This window comes from Antechinus flavipes, chromosome 4 (assembly GCF_016432865.1).
Source record: "Antechinus flavipes isolate AdamAnt ecotype Samford, QLD, Australia chromosome 4, AdamAnt_v2, whole genome shotgun sequence".
In the NCBI taxonomy this organism is placed as follows: Eukaryota; Metazoa; Chordata; class Mammalia; order Dasyuromorphia; family Dasyuridae; genus Antechinus; species Antechinus flavipes.
The window spans coordinates 362,890,898-362,915,352 of NC_067401.1; the positions used below are offsets into that span (position 1 = coordinate 362,890,898).

At 33.0% G+C, this 24,455-nt stretch overlaps 1 protein-coding gene across 1 annotated transcript in view; it reads left to right on the forward strand.

The window, feature by feature from the left end:
* The window catches only part of ERMARD (ER membrane associated RNA degradation), a 39,920-nt gene that overhangs the window by 8,446 nt on the left and 7,019 nt on the right, over positions 1-24,455 (forward strand). The window contains exons 7-14 of the mRNA XM_051998183.1: positions 585-721; positions 3,624-3,738; positions 5,219-5,321; positions 6,325-6,354; positions 10,222-10,290; positions 18,072-18,245; positions 19,610-19,693; positions 24,334-24,413. Coding sequence (XP_051854143.1) covers positions 585-721; positions 3,624-3,738; positions 5,219-5,321; positions 6,325-6,354; positions 10,222-10,290; positions 18,072-18,245; positions 19,610-19,693; positions 24,334-24,413 — 792 coding nt within the window. The remainder of the gene's footprint in view (positions 1-584; positions 722-3,623; positions 3,739-5,218; positions 5,322-6,324; positions 6,355-10,221; positions 10,291-18,071; positions 18,246-19,609; positions 19,694-24,333; positions 24,414-24,455) is intronic.

Consider the following 24,455-nt stretch of genomic DNA (forward strand, 5'->3'; position numbering starts at 1 on the left):
CCACTAGGGATCCCAGTACCTGAAGTCCTCATTATGTCTTTTAGCATTCAGGACCCTAGAATGAAGAATAAAGTGATAGTCTAAAAACCAAAGCCCTCAAGCCTGAACGTTTAGGAATAGAAATGGAAAATTTGGAAATAAGAAAATGTATTAATACTATAACTAGATGGTTCTCATATGTCTAGACCTGGGCTCAGCCTGGAATTAATATGAAGAATAGGTAGTCAATAAAAGAATACACAGGACCTTGGGTGAGAGGAAGATTCTAAGAGGTTGTCAGTGATTCACATACTTAACAATAAATATTTATTAAGCTGATGAAGAATACTGTTCTAATTCCTGAAAATTGAAATGAAATGCAGCCCTGACCTCATGCAGTGTATTTAAGTTTTTGAATAGGGATGACAGTTTACTAGTTTTTGTTCTGTCATTGCTACTTTTTCATTCCCAGCCTTAATGTTTGCAGCTGAGTAGGAGCATGTCATAATTTGGGGATGTAAGACATAATTTTTTTAGCTCTATAAATTGCATATATATAAATTAATAGATTTTTCCTAATTTATTTCCATGGTACTTTCCCCTAGATATTGCTCTATGCTGGTATTGTTGACAGCAGGATTGGGACAACTGTTAAAAATTTATCTTCAGCGAACTAATTTTAAATTCGTACATCGGCCTTTTCTAACTTTCACACAATTAAAGGAATTGATAATTTTCCCTGGCAAGTATTATATTTCCTATTTTCCCATTTGAATTCCCTTTGTAAAACACATATATCACTAGATTATAAATATAAAAAAAGTAGAATTGTGATTGTTTCTACTTTTGGGAATGAATTACAGGAAGCAGTAATTTGATATAAAATGTATTCTTCAACTTTCACATTCTTATGTGTGTTAGAGGGTCCTATCGCCAGAAGAGCTTCTGGTCAATTTCTAGACGTTTGGTTTATCTTTTTGGTACTAACTTTATGGGACATTGGTCTTTGATTTTCCTAAGAGAAGGAAAATTATATTTCAAAGACCCAAAAGGCCACTATTTGATACCAGCCAGGTGGTATAAGTGTAAGACTAAAGAATAGTTTTTTTTCTCTTGTATTGGAGAAGAGGGGAACATCTGAAGGCAAGGATGTTGTCATATAGGAGTATTGGCAGCTAGGTAATAATGATAAAGTAATGAGCCTGGAATTAAGAAGACTTGAGCTTAAATCCTGCCATACTTACTAGCTGTGTGACTCTAGGCAAGTGACTTAACCTCTGTTTACCTCATTTTTCTCATTTGCAAAATGGGGATAATACTAGCACCTTCCTCACAGTATTGTTGTGAAGATCAAATGAGATAATATTAGCAAGTGCCATTGCCTGGCAGTGCCTTTGTGACTGCTACTATCATACCATTATCACCACCATCACAAGAAAGAGAACATGTACGGAGTGATGAAATGGGTCACTGGTGCTAGACTGTGAATTTATTATCAGGATTTAGTCCTTTTAGTAAGTTCTTATTATGTATTCCATATCTTACATATATATTAATCATTGGAGTTTAATAATTATTAAAATTGGAGTCTGGAATATTCTCCTGTTTAGGTTATTAAACCCTGATTTAATTGCCATAGACCAATGGAAACTGAAATAAGAAAAAGGTATTTCTTTTTTAATGACTTCCAGGTCAATCTATTCTCTTCAGCCTTTTAGTGAGCTGGGAGCCAGGGGAAGACCACTAACAGTAGCAGCAGATTGCTATCTGGAAGGAGCGTCCATGCTGAGAAGCATCACAGAGACAAGTTAAGGGCAGAGGTGTCCTAGAGTTTAAGATCTGTAGCTACAGGATTTCTGGAAAGGAGAGGACTCAGATGTTAGTCTTGTGATAGATGAAAACAAAATTGACCTTAAAAAAATAACAGATTTAAGAAGCTAACTGAATCACTCCAGACCAACCGAAAGAAACAGTTAAAAGATTAGAGACAGTTTTCAAAGTGAGAGTCTAAAAACCTTCAAGAAAAGTATGGAAAGTATCACTGCAAACTTACTGCTGTCTAAATCCCAATGGAAGAAAACTTCGGAAGACCTGAATAATGAATTTCCACATCCATAAGCTACTAAAATAAAACTGACTCTTGACCAGAATCTGACGAGTTTATCTGGAGGAGTCTTGGAAAATGGGAATATATCAAAAGGGTGTCTGCCAGATTCATAGACGTAGTAATCAGAAATAAGGGTGCAGAACAGGATTCTACAAAGATTGATGTCTGAAAGAATAACTAGTTTACCAAACTAAATCTATTGGACCAGATGTTTATCTAATATCTATACGCATAGCATTGCACTAGTTGACCTGAACAGTAAGACCTAGCAAATACACAAAGTCAACCAGGAGAAGCAAAAGAATTTTTAAAAATAGCATGGCCCACTTTTTGCAAGCAGATATTCTCCTTTGGGGCTTATAAGTATCAGGAAAAATGATGGATTCACTTGGTTTTATTCACTAATTAATATATCATATATGCCAGAAAAGGCTGAAAAACCCTAGATTTGGTTTTTATTGAAATGTTAAAGTTATGGGCAGAATTCAGTTAGAGCCCTGAGGACTCTTACTTTAGCCGGTGTCTCTTTTTGGGCATGGAATTTTATTGCATGATTTTGAAGTCCCACACATGATAATTGCCTTCCTCTTTATCCTCTTTAGCTTGTCAGTGTTCTTCATAAATATGATATGCAGAACTGAATTAAAAAACTCCCAATGTAGTCTGACCATGGTAGAATATAGTGAGATTCTCACCTCATCATTCTAGACCCTGTGCCTCTTATAAATATTCTGCCATCTTGGCAGAATAAGTCCTCTTCAAATCCCCTCCAGATAACTATAAAACAGTCTCAGAATTGGGCTAGAAATAGCAACTTACTACACTGGCAGGAAAAGTCTGTCACCTTGAGGTAGGAGGAGAATGAGGGCCAATAATGTCAGCCAGCTTTACATCAGGGGTTCTGTAGCAAGACTCCTATCCTGGGGCAATTCAATAATGTCCACATGGCTATGTGTAAAGCCTCAAAGAAAAATGTGATTTCTTAGTTTCAAAAACTTCTTGGAAAAGCTTAAAAAGGATTTTTAAAAGCAAATTAAGTAGAAGAAAAATTGGGAAAAGAAATGAGAATAATGAAGGAAAAGCATGAAAAATCCTGTGTGTAATGAATACAGATCTATTATAATATAGTTAGGACACTTTGGGAAAAGAAAAAGTCTGTAGAGGATCAGAGATTGAGAACTAGTCAATAGTCTCATGGAGCTATAGATACAGAAATAAATAGTGTAAATGATGGTTGCATCAAGTACTATATATGTTCATAAACATAAGGAACTCAGTTCTGAAATACATTGTAAACTTTAAATTTCTTTGGTGTTGGCTAGTATTAAGTTTTGTTTTGTTTTGTTTTTGCTGAGGCAATTGGGGTTAAGTGACTTTCCCAGGGTCACACAGCTAGGAAGTGTTAAGTGTCTGAGACCAAATTTGAACTCAGGTCCTCCTAACTTCAGGGCTGGTGCTCTATCCACTGCACTACTTAGCTGCCCCTAGTATTATTAATTTAAAAAAACTGGTTGTTGCAAAAATTCTTTCTGCACAGATATTAATGATGAAGTTCTATCAGTAGTTGAAGAACTGATAAAGAAATCCACTTTTGTGTTGAAAATCATGATTCCATTTTGGGAAGCTGTAATAATGAAATTCAGATCACATAGGTAAGTGAAGAATTACATTTTCAAACTTATGATTTGGAGTTGGGGTATCAAAAATTTTGACTTTCCTTGATTGTTTGCTATTTGAATATAAGTAAATGAAAGAATTGAGTTTTATGACTTAACAAACTATCAACTATATGAGAAGAGAGCAGAAATAAAACTCTTGAGAGCTAATCTAAAAACATTTGTTATTCAAGTTTTATTATAGTAATTGTTGCTTAAATGAATTCATTTTCTTCTACATTGTTTCCATTTTAAAATAAAATTAATATTGCATTTCTTTTTAATTTTTTTATTTTAGTAGTATATTTTTCCAAATACATGCAAAGATAGTTTTCAATATCCACTTTTGTAAAACTTTGTATTCCAAATATTTCTCTCCTTCCTCCCCAAGACAAGCAAGCAGTCTGCTATGAGTTAAACATGTGCAATTATTAATAGCGTTTCTTGAACAAGTCACTCTGCTTGATGCTTGGAAAGTTCAAAAAAACCATGGAGATCAGATAAGACCTTTGCCTTCGTGAAGACTATAACAAAGGGAAAGATAGAATATATAAGAAAATAGCAAAAGCAAGTTAGGAGGCTTAGTATGTGATTGGTGAGGTTTAAAGTTTTTCATTCCCTTCAGATTCATTTATTTTTACAATTTTGAGTTCCAAATTCTTTCCCTTCTAGCTCCTTTCCCCAATTGAGAAAGCAAGCAATATGATGTCCAGTATATATGTTAAGTCTTGCAACACATATATTTCCAAGTTACTCTGTTGGAAAAAAAAAAAGGCAGAAAAATAAGAAAAAAAATTTTTTTTAATTCCTCAATCTGTATTCAGTTTATCTGTTCTTTCTTGGAGGTAGATAGCTTTTTTTCATCATGAGTCCTTTGGAATTGTCATGGATCTTTATATTGATCTAAGCCAAGTATTTCATAGTTGATGGTTATTATAGTATTGCTGTTTCTTTGAATAGTACTCTGGTTCTTCCCACTTCACTTGGTATCAGTTCATATAAATCTGACTAGGTTTTTAATGAAACTATTTCCTTTATTATTTCTAACAGCACAAGTTATAGCATAACTTGTTCAGCTACTCCCCAATTGATGGACATTCCCTCAATTTCCAGTTTTTTACCAGCACAAAAAGAGCTACCACAAACATTTTTATATATCTTAATTTCTTTTGAGACTCACTGTAGCTCTAGTATTTTTGAATGGTTTATTATTGAAGAAAAACTCAAATAAGATAGCCATGATCACATAGTCTTCCATTTGGATATCACTAAAGATACCTCATTAAATCTTGTGAGGCATTATTTAAAAAAAAAATACAGTCAGACTTTGATTTCTATTTCTATTTTGTTTCAAATTCATTTCTAGCTTAAGGAAGTAGCTTAATTTGCATTATTTATAACATTATGTTCTGCTGTTTGGATGTTGTAAAATTTGATTGCATAAATTTTTATGAAGAACTTTGGATTTTTCTCATAGATATGCTGACTGTGTAATACTATTGCTGACACAACTGGAAACTGGACTCCGAAAAGTCTTTACCACAGTTAATAAATGTCCTAAAAGATTTTTAACAGCGGAGGTATACGTGATTTGTTTGTTTTGTCATTGTGATTGGGAGATAACCTGAAAGCTAACCATTTATCTGAGATCACTGATAGAAAAATATCTTGCAGTATAGAATGAGCTAGTTGTATAAGTTACTTTTTCTGAGCCTGTTGTTTTCTTTTTTTAACCTGTAAAATGAGTAAGCAGTAAATCAATCAATAAACATTTATTAAACACCTACTATAGTGTCAGGCACTCTGCTAGGTGTTGGAGACACAGAAACAAAAATTATAGATCCTGATCTTGTTTGAACTACATATTTAACAGAGTTGTAGTAAAGATCAAAGGAGACAGTATATGTAAGATATTTTGTTGTCACAAAGCACTAGTTAAGTATAAACTTAATACTAAAATAATTTTATAACCTGTAAATTTGAATTATATTTTTCTGATTGATTATCTTGTTAATCTTATAATGATTGCAGGTGTGATATTTATTATCTTTATGGTGGCTTTTTGATCATTTTTTTTCTGTGCTATTACCAAATACTTTCTTAAACTAATACATGAAATAATAACAGAGGCAGTATGATATAATGAGCAAGATTCTAGGCTTGAAGTCAAGAAAGATGAGTTTAGTACTGCCTCTGGCACTTACTAAGTATGTGTATTTACTTAAATCAATACTTGTGTAGTTCAGGCAGCTCTCTTCTAACAGAGGGACTTCTTATATCTGGCATTCCCTACACTGATTGTTTGACAGGTTCTTCTTGTGGATATAAAAATGAATACATTAGTTTTATGTGCTAGGGAAGCATATGTTATTTTACAGCATCCAGATTTTTTAAAACATGACAACTAAAATCCCTCTTAAGGACATTGTTTCATTCAGTTTATTAATTCCCATTCCAAGCATTAGAAGTATCTTTAGCCAAAGACAGTTTAGGATTTGTGGTCATATATTATTTTTTTTTCCTCTTTGAATAATGTTATTCCATTTGTATTTTGTTTAAATTTTTTTCTTTTCTCTTCTGAAGTCTACAGCTTTTTACACCACCTTTGATGAAGTAAGTAGTTAAGTAACCATGCCAATTAAGTTTGTTTAAATGGAGTTTTCAACTTGTGTTAAAAAATTGACTTTAGAAGTATGAGGTGGGAGAAGGTATGGCTAAATAACAGTCCATCTGTAAAAGATCTGGGTTTTTAATGAATTGTAAGCTCAATTTGAGTTAATAGTGTTATCTAGAAGCAAAGTAAACCAATGGTACCTTGGTTTACCTCAATAAAAACAAAATGTCCAGACCAAGGAGGTCATAATACTATTGTACTGAACTCTGATCAGAACAGTGTGTGAGATATGTATATTTTTGGGCACTATGCTTTTGGGAAAGACATAAATAAGCTAGAAAATCCACAGGAGTATTGTCAGAATAGTGAAGGGTCTCAAGATATTGCTATCTGAGGATCTGTTGAAATAAGTCAGGGATTTAGCTTGGAAAAGAGAAAACTTTGGATAATGCTTTGATTGATGCCTTCAAATATTTTCACTATCAGGTAGAAAAGGTATCAGACTTTTTTTTAGTTAGCCGCAATGAATAAAAGTTGTCCTCTAAATATTAGGCTTTATGTAAGGAAAAAACCCAAAACATATAAACTTTCTCACAGGTATACAAAAATGAGATAGACTGCCTCAGGAAGATCTTCAATTAAAGTTTTATTGACTATGTTACTGAAAAGATTGTGTTTAACTTTGGATCAATATATATGGCTTCTGATGGCTCTGTCTCAATTTTTGAGATTTTTATGATTGAATATCTTAGTAATGGTGATATTGAATTCTGTGAGTGCAAAATTAGATTAACTAAAATGTTGGGAGCTTTTTATCTTAAAATAACATTTATAAAATGCTTAGCACAGTACCTGACACATAACAGGTGCCATAGAAATGTTAATCATCGTGGTCATCATCATCATCATCACCTGAAAACTTATAGTAGTATCTGCCAAAAAATAAAATTTAACCTAATGAACTAAATAAATAGCTTAGTTATTTGATGACATGTTGGTTGGTACCTTAATTTTTAAAAATATAAATTGAACAATAATTATGAGGCATCAGCATTATTGGCTATCATTGTAGATTATTTTGAAGACAGCTTGAAGTGAAAAGAGCTCACAATTTAGAGTCAGGAAGACCTATATTAAAATCCTATCTCTGATATCTGTTTACTATATTAAATTCTCCAGGCCATGGTTTCCTTAACTAAACATGAGGGTAAATGATAACAACTATCTCATTATTCTTATGAATGTCAATTATGTTAATGTAGTCAGTTACATTGAAAAACGTGTTAAATATATATAAAGTTTATTAAACCTTTTTTCTTTTTTTTTTTTAAAGGACAGACCTTTTTATGCTTTTTTCAAATCCAAATTCCTTCCCCTATCTGATGAAAAAGCAATGAAAACAAAGCTTATTATAAATATTTATAGTTATGCAAAACAAATTTCTCACTACCCCTTCTCACCCCAAAAAATACATGAAAAAGAAATAAGGAAAAAATGTTTCAGTTTATACTCTGAGTTAATTAGTTCTTTTCTAAAGGTGAATATCATGTTTATCATGAGTTCTTTGGAATTGTATTACATTTATTACTAAGTGTTTACAAATTGATTATTATAACAATATTGCTGTTACTGTGCAAATTGTTCTTTTGGTTTGCTGACTTTTCTTCAGTTTAGAAAGATCTTGCCAGGTTTTTCTGAAACTGCCTCTATCGTTTATTTAAATATTATCACATTCACAGACTAAAACTTGTTTAGCAATTCCCTAGTTTATGAGCCTCTTCAGTTTTCAATTCTTTGCCACCACAAAAAGAGCTGCTATAAATGTTTTTGTACATATGGGTCCTATTCTTTGATTTCTTTTGGGCATAATCCTAACAGTGTTATTTCTTAATTAAAGGATATGCACAGTTTAATAGCTTTTTGGGTATAGTGCCAAATTACTTTCTGTAATAGTTGACTAGTTCACAACTCCATGAGCAAAGCATTCGTGTATTTGTTTTCTTACTAGCTCTACAGCATTTGTCATTTTCCTTTTTTACCACCTTAATCAATTTGATAGATGTGAGGTGATATCTCAGATTTGTTTTAATTTACATTTTTCTAATAATTACTAGTGTTTTAGATCTTTTTTTTTTTTTCCATTTGGCTATTAGTAACTTTGATTTCTTCTTCTGAATATTGCCAATTCATAATTTTAAAAAAATTATCAGTTAGAGAATGGCTTTTATTCTTGTAAATTTGAGTTATATATTTGAGAAATTAAACCTTTATCAGAAAACTTTGATACCAAATTTTTCCTTCTAGTTTTCTGCTTTTCTCCTAATTTTAGCTACGTTGATTTTATCATGTAAAATATTTAAAATTTTATATAATCAAGATCATTCATTTTGTCTCCTGTGAACTACTCAGGTGTCTTGTTTGGTCATAAACTCTTCCTCTAGCCATAGATCTAAAAGTAATTTCATCCCTGCTCCATTAATTTGCTTAGGATATCACTCTTTATGACTAACTGGTGCACCCATTTTGAATTTATCTGTTATATGATGTGAGATGTTGAACTACGCTTAGTTTCTGCAATATTGCATGATAATGCTTCCAGTGTTTTTTTTCCCCCAGATTGTAAATTCTTATCCTAATAGCCAAGATCTTTGAATTTATCAAATATTTACCATGTTTATTTGCTTCTATATATTGTGTACCTCATCTTTTCCATTGATAAACTTCAGTTTTTTACCCAGTACCAAATTGTTTTGATGTTACAACTTTGTAACAGAATTTGACATCTGATCCTACTAGGCCCTCTTCCTTCCCACTTTTTTTTTTCATTTATTCTCTTGATATTCATGATCTTTTATTTTCCCCTTGGGGGCTCTGACCTCCCTGAGGAGTCAGGGATGGCATGATCACCTGTGTTCTAAAACAAAAGAAAGCGGGAGATGTAATGGGCTGAGGCTTGAGTTAATGCACTGAGGTCCCAAGCACATGAGGCTAAATAGTAATTGGACCATACTCTATTAATATATAAGCTTGGAGAAAGAATGGCCCCCACCCACTCTTTGTGCAAGTCCTGATGTGTTGTATAGGAAATGACGAAAATAATTCTTCAGTAATGTGATTGGAATGACATAGTCTTGTCATTTTTATTATTCTGGTTTGGCCAACCATGAAAAATAAATATTTCTCTAATTATTTAGATCTCCAATTTTATTTAGATTTTTATTTGTGTGAAGAGTTATTTTGTAATTATATTCATATGGTTCCTGTGTCTTCCTTGGCAGCTAAGTCCCCTATATATTATACTGTCATTAGTTTAAATGGAATTTCTTTCATCTTTTTCTGGTGGATTTTGATGACAAGATAGAGAAATGCTAATAATTTGTATAGGTTTATTTTGTATCCTGCAAATTTCATGAAGTTTTTTTGGTTAATTTTTTAGGATTCTTTTGGTAAACTATCATATTAGCTACAAAAAGTGAATAGTTTCTTTATTACCTATACTTATTCCTTCAATTTCCTTTTCTTATTATTGTTGTAGCTCTAATAAAATAATGAATATTTTTGCCTCATTCCAGATCTTCATTACCAAAAATGATTACCCTTGGTTTTATATGTATACATTTCCTCATGAATCTTAAAACACTTTACAAATATTTGCTTTTTAAAAATTTATACTGAATAAATGCTTCTTTTTGTAATTTAATGGTATATGAAAGTAAAATCTGCCCATGGATTTTAGTAGTTTTCTTAATTCTCATGTTTTAAATACTTTCTCAGAAGTATTAAATTGTCTCAGCAAAACCACTGTTAAGAAGTATTTATTATGAAGCTTCATGATACATTCACAATTTATTTCTTTGCCTCTTTAGATATTAGCAAAACAGTTGAGTGATGATGAAATCAATCATCTTCCTCTTTTCCTTGGAGAACCTGCTATGGTAAAGTATTCCAAATTTAACATTTGTTATGTATGGAAATTATTTAGTCAAAACAAAATAAAATTCGTTAAGTTTGGCTAAGGCTAAGAAATTTCCTTCCAGAATATATGTTCAAAGCAAAATGTTTTCTGACTATTGCATTTTGGTTCAAATGTCTAGATGTTAAATGTAGATTAACGGGAAGATGTCCCAAGTTTTTTTTTGTTTGTTTGATTTTGTTTTTGTTCTTATTGGTAGTGAAGGAATTTGGTAGAGAGGAGGGAATTGGACTAAAATTCTTATCTTTGTCTAACCAAATAAGGTAAGTGAAGTGGAGAAAATTATATGGGAGTGAAGGTGAAATTGAAGATGAGAAAAATAAGAAAAAGATTAAAAAGAAGAGTGGGGAGAAAAAATAAAAATGAGAAGGAATAGAAATGGCAAGAGGAAAGAAAGTGGAGAAAGAAGTAGAGAATGGAGAACAAAACTAAGGAGAAAAAAGATAAAGAAGGAACAAAAGAAAGGGAGAAAAGGAAGAAGAAACACAATGTTTCTTGGTTATCCTTAGAAGTCACTTAACCAGTAGAGTGTCTTTCAAGATCCTCTCCCTTTTCTCCATGATTTCTCTTCACCCTGACCCTGGAAGGCAGAGCTTTATCCTTCATCCCTAAAATGGAATGTATAAAGATCAGTTTTATATGTATGAGAGGAAGGAAACAGAGAGTTTGCTTAGTTGCAGGAAACTGACAGCTTTTTCTATTCTGTCTTTCAGGGAGATGACACACTTGAAAGTTCTGCTAAAACTGGAATTTCATAATCCTAGAGTAAAGGGCCAAAGTATTAATTTTATCCTAGCCCAGTGAACTTCTAAGGAGTTAGTAGGCAAGAAAAGTTGTGTAGACAGCTTTATATACCACCAATCTGCAGTTTATTTAAGGATTAAATTAAATCATGCTCCAATAGGTAATAAAATAGCAGTTGTAGTTGTCTGTTTTGGAGAGACGTGGACCTAGTATCCAAAATTACTTGAGCATATCAAGGTATAGATAAGTATTGTACTACTGCTTTTCTTAGAAACTTTTATATGCTGGAAAATCTGAGGACAAAGGATCAAATTAAAAGTGTATTTATTAGATATTCTAACAGAGTATCTTAGATAATTAAACTAAACCAAAATATCTGTGTGCCAGATATAAGGTATGTTACCATGTAGATGTCCTTAATATAATATGAATTCATTGAAATAAAAATATATAATTTGCTATTCTTTTGGATATTAGGGAGATGGTGAATATGAATTTTGCTTATGAAAAGTTTGTTTCAATAGGTAATGTAGTCTATTTCCCTCTTAGGTATTTGTCTAATGCCCTCGTGTGCATTGTTCTCTTGGTTCTACTCACTTCACTTTGGCATCAGTTCATGTAAGTCTTTTCAGGCTTTTCTGAAATCAGCCTTCTCATTTCTTGTAGAACAAAAATATTCCATTACTTTTATATACCATAAATTAATTTCCAATTCCTAATTTCCAGTTCCTTGCCACTATAAAAAGAGCGACTACAATCACTTTTGCACGTATGGGTCCTTTCCTTCTCCCTAAGCCCACCCCTTTTTAAAAAAAAATTTTCCCAAATACATGTAAAGGTAGTTTTCAACATACATTTTTGTAAGATTTTGTGTTTTAAATTTTTCTGCCTCTTTCTGTTAACTTTCTTCCTGCCCAAGTTAGCAAGCAGTCTGATATTCGTTAAATAAATGCAGTCTTTTAAAACATATTTCTATGTTTGTCATATTGTACAAGAAAAATCAAACCGAAAGGAGAAAAAAAATATGAGAGAAAAACTATGAAAAACCAAATACTATGCTTCTATTTGTATTCAGTCTCCATAGTTGTCTCTGAATATGATTAACATTTTCCATCTCAAGTCTGTTGGAATTGTCTTGAATCGTCATATTGTTGAGAAGAGCCAAGTCCATCACATCTGATCATCACATAATCTTCTTGTTACTGTGTACAGTGTTCTCCTGCTTCTGTCCACTTCACTCAGTTTCAGTTCATATAGATCTTAACAGGCTTTTCAGCCTGCTTATTTCTTGTAGAATATTTTATTACCGTCACATACCATAACTTATTCAGCCATTCCCCAACTGCTGATTCTTTGACTTCTTTATATTTATGTTCTCTTTGACTTCTTTCTTATATACCTCTTTGACTTCTTTCTTATTTATTTTATGGTTTGATTTATCTAATTTTGAGAGTGTAAGGTAGAGATCTCTCACTATTATAGTTTTGCTGTCTATTTCTTCTTGCAGCTCTCTTAATTTCTCTTTTTAAGAATTTAAATGCTACACCACTTGTTGCATATATGTTTAATATTGATATTGCTTCATTATCTATGCTACCCTTTAGCAAGATGTAGTACTCTTCCTTATCTCTTTTAATTATATCAATTTTTGCTTTTGCTTGATCTGAGATGAGGATAGCTACTCCTGCTTTTTTTTTTTTACTTCATCTGAAGCATAGTAGATTCTGCTTCAACCTTTTACCTTTACTCTGTGTGTATCACCCTGCTTCAGGTATGTCTCCTGTAAACAATGTATTGTAGGATTCTGGCTTTTAATCCAGTCTGCTAACCGCTTCCTCTTTATGGGGGAGTTTACCTCATTCACATTTATGGTTAAAATGATCAATTCTGTATTATTTGCCATCTTGTTAACCCCTGTTTATGCTTTTCTCCTTTCCTTTCTCCTTATCCTCCTCCCCAGTATTAAACTTGTGAGCATCACTTGCTTCTCACAGCCCTCCCTTTTAAAAATACCTCCCAACACCTTAGAGTTCCTCCCCCTATCTTACTCCTTTTCCTCACAGTTTCCGTATTCCCTTCCGCTTAGGTTACTCCTCCTCTTTTCATTTTTCCCCTCCCACTTTTCAATGAGGTGGGAGAAGTTTCACCATAAATCGAATATGTCTAATATTTTTCTCTTTAAGCCAATTCTGATGGCAGTAAGATACACACAATGTTCATCTCCCTCCATTCTTTTCTCAGATATAATAGGTTTCCTTTGCCCTTTCATGAGATGTAGTATGTCCACTTTATCCTTTTATGGGTATAATTTTCTTTCCACCTCTAGTTTCTAAAACAAAGTATACATGTGTTCTTTATATATCATGATAGTAGAAATATAGTTCCCAAGATTTCTTTTTACCTTTTTAGGTTTCTCTTGAGTTGTATATTTGTAGATCAAACTTTTTGTTTAGTTCCATTTTTTTCATCAAAAATAGGTGAAATCCACTTATTTCGTTGAATGTCCATCTTCTTCCCTGGAAAAAGATATTAATTTTGCTGAGTAAGTTATTTTTGGCTGCATACCAAGTTCCTAAGCCTTTCAGAATGTCATATTCCAGACCTTTCGATCCTTTAATGTGGACACTGCTAGATCCTGAGTAATCCTTATTGTGGTTCCTTTATATTTGAATTGATTTTTTCTAGCAGCTTGCAGTATTTTTTCCTTCATCTGATAGTTCTGGCATTTGGACACTATATTTCTTGGTGTTTTGATTTTAGGATCACTTTCAGTAGATAATTGATGAACTCTTTCAGTGTGTATTTTACCCTCTGTTTCTGTAACTTCTGGGCAGTTTTCTTTGATAATTTCCTGGAAAATAGGCTCTTTTTTTTGCATCATATTTTTCAGGGAGTCCAATAATTTTCAGATTGTCTCTCCTAGATCTATTTTCCAGGTCTGTTGTTTTCCCAAGAAGGTATTTGACATTTTTTTTCATTATTTTTTTTTTTTTTTTTTTTGGTTTTGCTTGACTGATTCTTGGTGTCTCCTCGAGTCATTCAATTCCATTTCTTTGATTCTGATTTTCAGTGAAATAGTTTTTTCACTCACTTTTTAAATATCTTTTTCTAATTGTCCAATTGAGTTTTTAAGTGAGTTGTTTTGTTCTATGGAATGTTTTTCCATTTTGCCAATTTTATTTTTTAGAGAGCTATTTTCTTTTTCCAGTTCACTAATTCTGTTTTTCAAGGATTTGATTTCTTTATCCATTCTATCTTTAAGTGAGTGGGATGACTTCTCCAGACTCTCTTGCCAAGCTTCCCTTTCCTTTTCCCATTTTTCTTCTAGCTCTCTTGTGAGAGCCTTTTAAATTTCTTCTATGAGAGTCTCGTGTGTAGAGGAGGGCTGACAAAATGTTAAAATACTGCTTATACAATTTTTACAAATTGCCCAATATACAATTTAGCAAGTAACATAATAGCTTAAATATATTTCATCTAACTAGGAGATACAAATACGTGAACTCTTCAAATACAGATTTAAATTTCTAGTAACAATACTTCAATATCAGTGAACCCACATTTCTAAAATATACCAGAATAAACAAGTTCACAATTTTAGTAATAATCTTTTACAATTTCAAATCTAGAATTCCAGTTTAAATAAATACAGCCCCAGAATTTAAGGTGGCGGGAAACTGCCCTTTCAAATCTGTCCACAGGGTTTTAAGACATTGTCAGACTTTAGGGTTCTGGGGAAAGAGGATCAGAGAAATTTGGACCCAAGTGCCAGCTATAGGTCTATGGCCCAGTACCACCCTCCATGCCAGAAATGCCAGAGTGGGTGGGAGTCCATGTTAAAGATGTTGGGGCACCAGCACAAACCCTAAAAGAATTCAGTCTAGCCAGGGATAACAGCCTCACCAAGTTAGATTTCACATACCTAAGAAGCTTGGAAAATTCCGGAGAGGATGGGTTTTTTTTTTTTTTTTTTTCCTTCTGCAGTTTTTTTTTTTTTTTTTTTTTCCTGTAAGCCTCAAGTTCTGGGCCTCAGAAGGCTTTTAATCATGCATGTAAAAATACATTAGATCAACTCAACTTAGCTGATAGCCAAGCAATTTAAAACTTAGTTTCAGAAACCTCAAAATCTGCTAAAATGTTTTCACATTTCTATAACTTTTTATAAGTAGTTATAACATAACATTAGTTATAACTTTTTATAACTTTATAACTATTACTGCAGACCCAAATTGTCCAGTTGTGGGTCCACAATTTTTTTTGGGGGGGGGTATGGCAGTTAAAAATTTTACCTATTTTAGAACTAGTCCTTCTTCTCTCTAGATAAAAACTAATTGCATAAGTCCAGTTATACACAAAACAAAAGCTTTTAAAATTCCAAATAGCCAGATCTTTTCCTTTGTAATTTGACTTAAAAGAAACATAGAAGACTAACACAGGCTCAAACACACACACACACACACACACACACACACACACACACACACACACACACACATATACACACACACACGCACACACACACACCTGCTTTTCTAAATCAATCAAGCTCCCATTCTTGGCCCCTCCTTGGAGTAGAAGCCTTCGGAACCCTTGTTGAAGGCTCCTCTGAATTTACACCCAACTCCCCGGGGATAGACACCTAGGTACCTGCCTAAACAAAGTAACAGTATTTAATCCCTGTACATTTTGGGACTTCATCCCAGTTCTTCCTAAAGAGGACACCAGATAGGTTTAGAGCCAGCTACCTTCCTTTCTTAAAGTTCACAGTATCTTGTCCTCTTTTAATGGAAGATTCACTTGATCTTACTAAAGGAAAACAGGAGAATCCTTGTGGACTCAAGCCACCTATTATTTTCCCGTTATCCAGATAGCTCCCTAGTTGCTTGGCAGAGTCCCTCCTCCCTTTACCAGTTCTTGCCTTTACCTTGTATACTGCATAACTTACCTGATTGATTTCAAACTTTTCTCAGCTGGCTTATTTTACTGGGCAAAATTAATCCTCTAGCTTTGCTAACCCACTTCTGTTTTTGCTTTCTCTGTATGTCTCTCTTCAGGAGTTTATCCCATCAGAGTGGGAATTTCTGAGTTAAGTCCAAGGACCACCGGAGAATTCTCTAGAGGATGCCTGCCCAAGAATTTGGTACAGGAGAGACCCCTTACAAACAGGAAATGTCCTGGATGAGCCCCCAAACAGTGTGGGACAGTATCAACTACAAAAATCATCAGACTCTCAGAATTAGAAAAAGGAAAAAAAAGTTATATTATCTTGAAAGAAAGGACATTTCCCATCTTACAAGGTGTTTGTCAGTAAAAAAAGGAGTGCACAACATAAACTGCAAAACACCTGATTAAATATCCTGGACACAGAAGTCCCCATTCCTACCTGGCCTTTTTTCCTATTAGGGAAGTCTGGGCTTGCATTCTAATTGCAGAACTCTAACTCAGAAACAAAAGAATAAATTGCTTTTAAAAGAGGTATTTAAATGCTAATTAATAAGAGGTGATGGAAAACAATGAGGGACAAATACCTGCAATTTTTTTTAGTTATAGTTCTCAAGTTATTAGAAAGTCTCAAGTCACAATTGAAATATAGTTTAAAAGTATATTCCCACAAGAGGTCTTCACTCAGTTAATTGTACACACTATTATTTACACTTTCTGTTATCTTTTCTCTTAAGCACTTATAGCCTCCCAGAAATAATTTACTTTGAGTCACAACTGTTTTTTAATGAAAATTTAAAATCTAAACCTGCCCCCTTTTTCTATTCAATTTGTATGTGGAATAGGAGGATGCTTGAGAACTTAATGTTGAAAATATATTGGACAAAACATCGAGACACTATTTCTAATCTTTATTATGTTGTTAGATATGTGAGCTTGGGAAAATCATTTACTCTCTATGGACTTTTTCATTTGTAAAATAAAGTACTAGACCAGTAGTTATCTAGGGCTTCTTTTGGCAATGAAAGGCCAGTTCTAAAATCAGAAGCAGCAGAGGTAGTTTGAACTAAGTAGTTTTCAAACCTTTTTCTTCCCCAAACCTTTGTAAAATCACTTGCCACCACTTGGGGAGGGGGAACTAGACAGTAGATTCTTAAGAGGAAAGGGATATGTATGGATGTATGTCTGAATGTGAGATTTCCGTTCCATTTCCATGTTGCTGAAGAGAACATAATTGTTTCAACTTACTGGGGTCTTGAAATGAAAGGCTAAGGGAATGACAAGAGAAAAGAATGACAGTACTTGTGGATAGCATTGAAGGCTTTGAGTATATAGAGAAAAAACAATAAAATTTTGGTTGATTTAATTAGAGGCGGGGTAGAAGAGAAAAGTTATATAAAGAATCACTAAGAATAGTTATTGAAAGCAATATTGAAATATTGAAAGTTATTTCTATAACTTATTTATAACTTCCCCTGGATTCCTTAGAGTACTTACCTAATGCTTAAACACAGTGCAAAGCAAAAAAAAACTTTTTAAATCAAGACTAAGGTGGTAAAATTATATAATGTTGTCATATACTATATTATGTATATTAGTGAACTTGCAGAATTCTATTGACTATTTCCTGCTTTATACAGATAAGTGGTTGCAGAAGGTTTGCAGGAAGTTAGGATTCCATGTGTGGTAGTCCTGAGAGTCCTGAATGTAGAGATTGAAGTTCTGGGTTTGAGTTTGACTCTAGCAGTTACTACCTGAGTGACCTTGAGCAAGGTAGTGAATTTTTCTGGGCCTCCATTTCCCTATCAGTGAGGTGAGGGGACTAGATGATTTCTAAAGGTCTTTCTATCTCTAAATCCTCTGATCCTTTGCGAAAGGAAGACTTTTATGGTAGCAAAATATGTACAAATAGTGTATTGCTTATATTATAATGATCACTTTGAAAGATATTGCCCAGTGGAAGATTATTATTTGTTCTGCACTTGGCTTCATGTGATTCACACTCCAAGTATGAATAATATTACAATGTGTGTCTTTTCTCTACTTGTTTCCTGACAGGAGTTTCTTTGGGATTTCTTGAACCACCAAGAAGGCCCCCGTGTAAGAGATCGCTTAAGCCATGGGGAGATCAATGTAAATGACTTTCCAAAAGAAGTTACAAATCAGCTACTTGCCTTTTCCATTGTACTCTTACTCAGATTTGTTGAAGAAGATGTTTTATCAGTTTCTAAGGTAATATTATTTATGGAAAATTACTGTCAATTTTATTTGCTATCAGGTATGCACAGAACAAGATAACTTTGAAAATGTAGTCATTTTCTCAATTCTATTTTAAATCATTTATTTCTCCAGTAATAGGGAAAATTGAAAATGGAGTCTGTTTATTGACTTCTTTTTAAAAATTCTAAACAAGTAAATCTATAGATTTTCTATTTAATTTAATTTGAAGTGATTTAAAGTACTTCTTAGAAACAATTTTGTGTGTGTTTCTAAAAGCTAATGAAAATTGTCAAGAACCAGGACTGTGTGGGATGATAAAAGAACTCTGATACAGTTTTCTGCTCCTGGTCTGACAATGTACAATTCATGTAGCCATGGGCAAGTCTCTCTCTAGTTCTCACATTCTTCAACTGGTTGTAGAATTAGAGATTTGCATCAGAATAGGGATTTCCAACCTGAGATATGAAATTTTTCATATAGGAACTATTGGGAATATGGAGAAACTCTTATCCTACTGAAAAGAATTTTGTTATTTCCTTTTTTATCACACATGAATGGCAAATGCCATAAGTTTATGTCTTTCTGTATTGTATGGGGGGAGGGATGGGAAAACGAATAAGCATTATATGCTAAGCATGGTGCTCAGTGCTTTGCAAATATGATCTTGTTTGATTTCCAAAACAACTGTATAAAAGTAATGCTGTTATCATCCCTATTTCATGTTTAAGGGAACCCTGGCAGACTGAAGTTAAATAACTTCTCCACAGTCACACAACTACTAAATGTTTGAGGATGGATTTGAACTCATATTTCCCTGAGTCCAGAGTCAGTGCTCTGTCCACTATGCTGTTTAGCTACCTCCTCTAAGAAGGGTATAGAGTATAGAAAGGGTTACTGAAAGCCAAGTTATACAAGGAACTGAGAAAAATTGGGAACCCTTAAACTAGAGGATCATTAAAATTCCTTCTAGCTTTAATTATATATGAATTCTATTATAATATGAACAAAAAGAACTTTTTCAAAACTACACATTAAACTAGTAAATATCTCTAAATGTCTACTAAATTTGCATGAGGTGGGGACATACCAAGACAAATAATATTAAAGCTGTCATACTTTTAAATTTTGTTCAAATATTTTATTATCCTTTAAGTTAAAGCTATTACCACCTATAATCTGGGCCTTATATTTAAAGTTTCATTAAATGTTTATGAAGAATTTTTTTCATTATAGTTGTTTATTTCCCTGTTTTTAAGATAAGATCTTTGGGAAACTTGTTTTAAATGATTTTCAGTTCAATATCAGAAAGCTATGAGCTAAAACAAAAGTTACAGTGATTAAGCTAAATCTGTGTTATCTGTTTTTTTAAAAACCAGGAGAATGCATCAATCAAAATTTTAATAGACTGTGCAAATTGCTATTGTTCTAAGTTCCATCCAGTTTCTCAGCTTAAAAAAAAGGTAGGAAGGCATATTACCTAAAAGGGTGAGTGTGTGTGTGTGTGTGTGTGTGTGTGTGTTTTGATGAAATTATTCCTTTATGAATGAAAACCAAGTCATGATGTAGTAATGGAGAACTTCAGTCAGTATGCTATAGAGATCTTTTCTATAAAAAGTAGAGCAGATTAATTATGTCTTAGTGATTATTTATCAATTGGAGAATGGCTTGATTTCTTATAAATTTGAGTCAGTTCTCTATATATTTTGGAAATGAGGCCTTTATCAGAACCTTTAACTGTGAAAATGTTTTCCCAGTTTGTTGCTTCCCTTCTAATCTTGTTTGCATTAGTTTTATTTGTACAAAGGCTTTTTAATTTGATGTAATCGAAATTTTCTATTCTGTGATCAGTAATGGTCTCTAGTTCATCTTTGGTCACAAATTTCTTTCTCCTCCACAAGTCTGAGAGATAAACTATTCTATGTTCCTCTAATTTATTTATAGTCTCGTTCTTTATGCCTAGGTCATAGACCCATTTTGATCTTATCTTGGTATATGGTGTTAAGTGTGGGTCCATGCCTAATTTCTGCCATACTAATTTCCAATTATCCCAGCAGTTTTTATCAAATAATGAATTCTTTTCCCAGAAGTTAGGGGCTTTGGGTTTGTCAAACACTAGATTGCTATAGTTGACTATTCTGTCTTGTGAGCCTAGCCTTTTCCACTGATCCACTAATCTATTTCTTAGCCAATACCAAATGGTTTTGGTGACTGCTGCTTTATAATATAATTTTAGATCAGGTACAGCTAGGCCACCTTCATTTGATTTTTTTTTCATTAATTCCCTTGAGATTCTCGACTTTTTATTGTTCCATATGAATTTTGTTGTTATTTTTTCTAGATCAATAAAATATTTTCTTGGAAGTCTGATTGGTATAGCACTAAATAAATAGATTAGTTTAGGGAGTATTGTCATCTTTATTATGTTCGCTCGGCCGATCCAAGAGCACTTAATATTTTTCCAATTATTTAAGTCTGACTTTATTTGTGTGGAGACTTTTTTATAATTTTGCTCATATAATTCCTGACTTTCCTTTGGTAGATAGATTCCCAAATATTTTATGGTATCAACAGTTATTCTGAATGGAATTTCTCTTTGTATCTCTTGCTGTTGGGTTTTGTTGGTGATGTATAAAAATGCTGAGGATTTATGGGGATTTATTTTGTAGCCAGCTACTTTGCTAAAATTATGAATTATTTCCAATAGCTTTTTGGTAGAATCTCTGGGGTTCTCTAGGTATACCATCATATCATCTGCAAAGAGTGATAGTTTGGTTTCCTCATTGCCTACTCTAATTCCTTTTATATCTTTCTCGACTCTTATTGCCGAGGCTAGTGTTTCTAATACGATATTAAATAATAATGGTGATAGTGGGCAACCTTGCTTCACTCCAGATCTTACTGGGAAAGATTCCAGTTTTTCCCCATTGCATATGATGCTTACTGATGGTTTTAAATATATGCTCCTGACTATTTTAAGGAAAAGTCCATTTATTCCTATGCTCTCAAGTGTTTTTATTAGGAATGGATGTTGGATTTTATCAAATGCTTTTTCTGCATCTATTGAGATGATCATGTGGTTTTTGTTTGTTTGGTTATTGATATAGTCAATTATGTTAATAGTTTTCCTAATATTGAACCAGCCCTGCATTCCTGGTATAAATCCTACTTGGTCAAAGTGTATTATCCTGGTGACAATTTTCTGTAATCTTTTTGCTAATATTTTATTTAAGATTTTAGCATCAATATTCATTAGGGAGATTGGTCTATAATTTTCTTTCTCTGTTTTCAGCCTACCTGGTTTAGGTATCAGTACCATATCTGTGTCATAAAAGGAGTTTGGTAGGACTCCTTCAATCCCTATTTTTTCAAATAGTTTATATAACATTGGAGTTAATTGTTCTTTAAATGTTTGGTAGAATTCACATGTAAATCCATCTGGTCCTGGGGATTTTTTCTTAGGGAGTTGATTGATAGTTTGTTCTATTTCTTTTTCTGAGATGGGACTGTTTAGGATATTTACTTCTTCCTCTGTTAGTTTGGGCAAGCTGTATTTTTGGAGGTATTTTTCTATTTCATTTAAGTTGTCGAATTTATTGGCATAAAGTTGGGCAAAGTAACTCCTAATTATTGCTCTAATTTCCTCTTCGTTAGTGGTGAGTTCTCCCTTTTCATTTTTAAGACTAACAATTTGATTTTCCTCTTTCCTTTTTTTAATCAGATTTACTAAGGGTTTGTCTATTTTGTTGGTTTTTTCATAGAACCAACTCTTAGTTTTATTAATCAATTCAATAGTTTTTTTACTTTCAATTTTATTGATCTCACCTTTTACTTTTAGAATTTCAAGTTTAGTGTTTGACTGGGGTTTTTAATTTGTTCCTTTTCTAGCATTTTTAATTGCAAACCCAATTCATTGACCTTCTCTTTCTCTATTTTATACAAATAGGCCTCTAGAGATATGAAATTTCCCCTTATTACCGCTTTGGCTGCATCCCATACATTTTGGTATGATGTCTCATTATTATCGTTTTCTTGGGTGAAGTTATTAATTATGTCTATGATTTGCTGTTTTACCCAATCATTCTTTAGTATGAGATTATTTAGTTTCCAATTATTTTTTGGTCTACTTCCCCCTGCTTTTTTGTTGAATGTAATTTTCATTGCATCGTGGTCTGAAAAGGATGCATTTACTATTTCTGCCTTACTACATTTGAGTTTGACTTGTATTCTTATAAATTTGATTTAGTTCTCTATATATTTTAGAAGCGAGGCCTTTATCACTCACTGATTGTAAAAATTACATCTCAGCTTTTTCTATTTCCCTTCTAATCTTGACTTCATTGGTTTTGTTTATGTAAAAACTTTTTAATTTAATGTAATCAAAATTATCCATTTCACATTTCATAATGTTCTCTGTTTCTTGTTTGATCACAAATTCTTCCCTTTTCCCAAGATCTGACAAGGAAACTATCCCTTGCTATTTGTTTATAGTATCACTCTTTCTATCTAAATCACGAACCCATTTCAACATTATCTTGATAAGGGATGTGTGAGATGTTGGTCTGTGCCTAATTTTTGCCATACCATTTTCTAGTTTTCCCAGCAATTTTTGTCATATAGTGGGTTCTTATCTTAGAAGCTGGAGTCTTTGGGTTTATCAAACAGTAGATTACTGTAGCTATTGACTGCTATGTCTTGTGTACCTAACTTATTCCATTGATCCACCGAGACTCTTATGTCATAATCAGTACCAAATGCTTTTTATGACTGCCACTTTATAATATAATTTTAGGCCTGGTATGGGTAGGCCACCTTCCTTTGCATTTTTTCCTCAGTGCCCTTGTTATTGATTTTTTGTTCTTCCAGATGAATTTAGGTGTCTTTTTCTATCTCTTTAAAGTAATTTCTTGGCAGTTTGATTTGTATGGCACTGAATAAGTAGATTAATTTAGGTATAATTGTAATTTTTATTATATTAGCTTGGCCTACCCATAAGCAATTGATATTTTTTCATTTGTTTGGAATAATAAAGAAATAAAGTCCATCGACTTGATTTGTGTTGAAATGGGTTCATGATTTAGATAGAGTGATTTGTGTGTATTTTGTAATTGTGTTCATATAGTTTCTGGGTTTGTCTTGGTAGGCAGAATTCCAAACATTATATATTGTTTACAGTTATTTGAAATGGAATTTCTCCTTCTATCTTTTACTTCTGGGCTTTGTTGGTGATATGTAAAAATGCTTATGATTTATGTAGGTTTATTTTATATCCTACAACTTTGCTAAAGTTAATTGTTTCAAGTAGTTTTTTAGTTGATTCTCTAAATGTACCATCATATCGTCTGCAAAGAGTGATAGTTTTGTTTTCTCATTATCTACTCTAATTCCAAAGAGTGAATTTTATATTTGATCCTGAAGGTGATAGAGAACCACTGCGGTTTTATGGGGGTGATATGGTCAGATCTATGTTTTAGTAAGTTCAATTTGACTGTTGAGTGGAGGAGAGACTGGAGTGAGGGGAGCTTTGAGCCCGAGAAGCCAAAAATTGTTGCAATAGTCAAGGTATGAGGTGACAGGGGGACCTGTATTAGGGTCGTGACAGTGTCAGAGGAGAGAAGGGGGGCCCCCCTCTATGACAGATGTTACAAAGATAGAAATGAAAGCACTTGGCAAGAGATTGGATATGTGGAGTTTGAGAGAGTGAAGAATCAGGATAATATCTGCCTACATGGCAAATTTAAGTGCCTAAGATTGTGGTACCCTTCACAGTAGCAGGAAAAGTAGGAAGAGTTGAAGACTTGGGGTGAAAGAAGTTCAATTCAAGACATGTCTACTGTACATCATTATTTGAATCACATAATTATGAATTTGTTGCATTTTTCTAATAATTTAATTGCAACTTATGCATTCCAGGCAGTAAACTGCTGAATTACTTATGTTAATTTTTTGGCCAAAATACAAAAAATAGAGCTTAATGAGTCTTTCACATGTAAATTTGTAAATTGTAAAATTTCACATTCTAAATTTGATAGAATTTTGAAAAATAAATTTACCAGACAATATCTTTAAATTCCTTAAAATGCATTACATTTTGATTTCCTAGATTCTATACTGTGAGGAAAGCATCACAATATGGTCTCAGCTTCCATTAGTGCCAGTGGAACAAATTCAGGAAGCAACCAGGTATGGCATCAAGTTAAAAGGTAGGGCAAATGTCTTATAGTT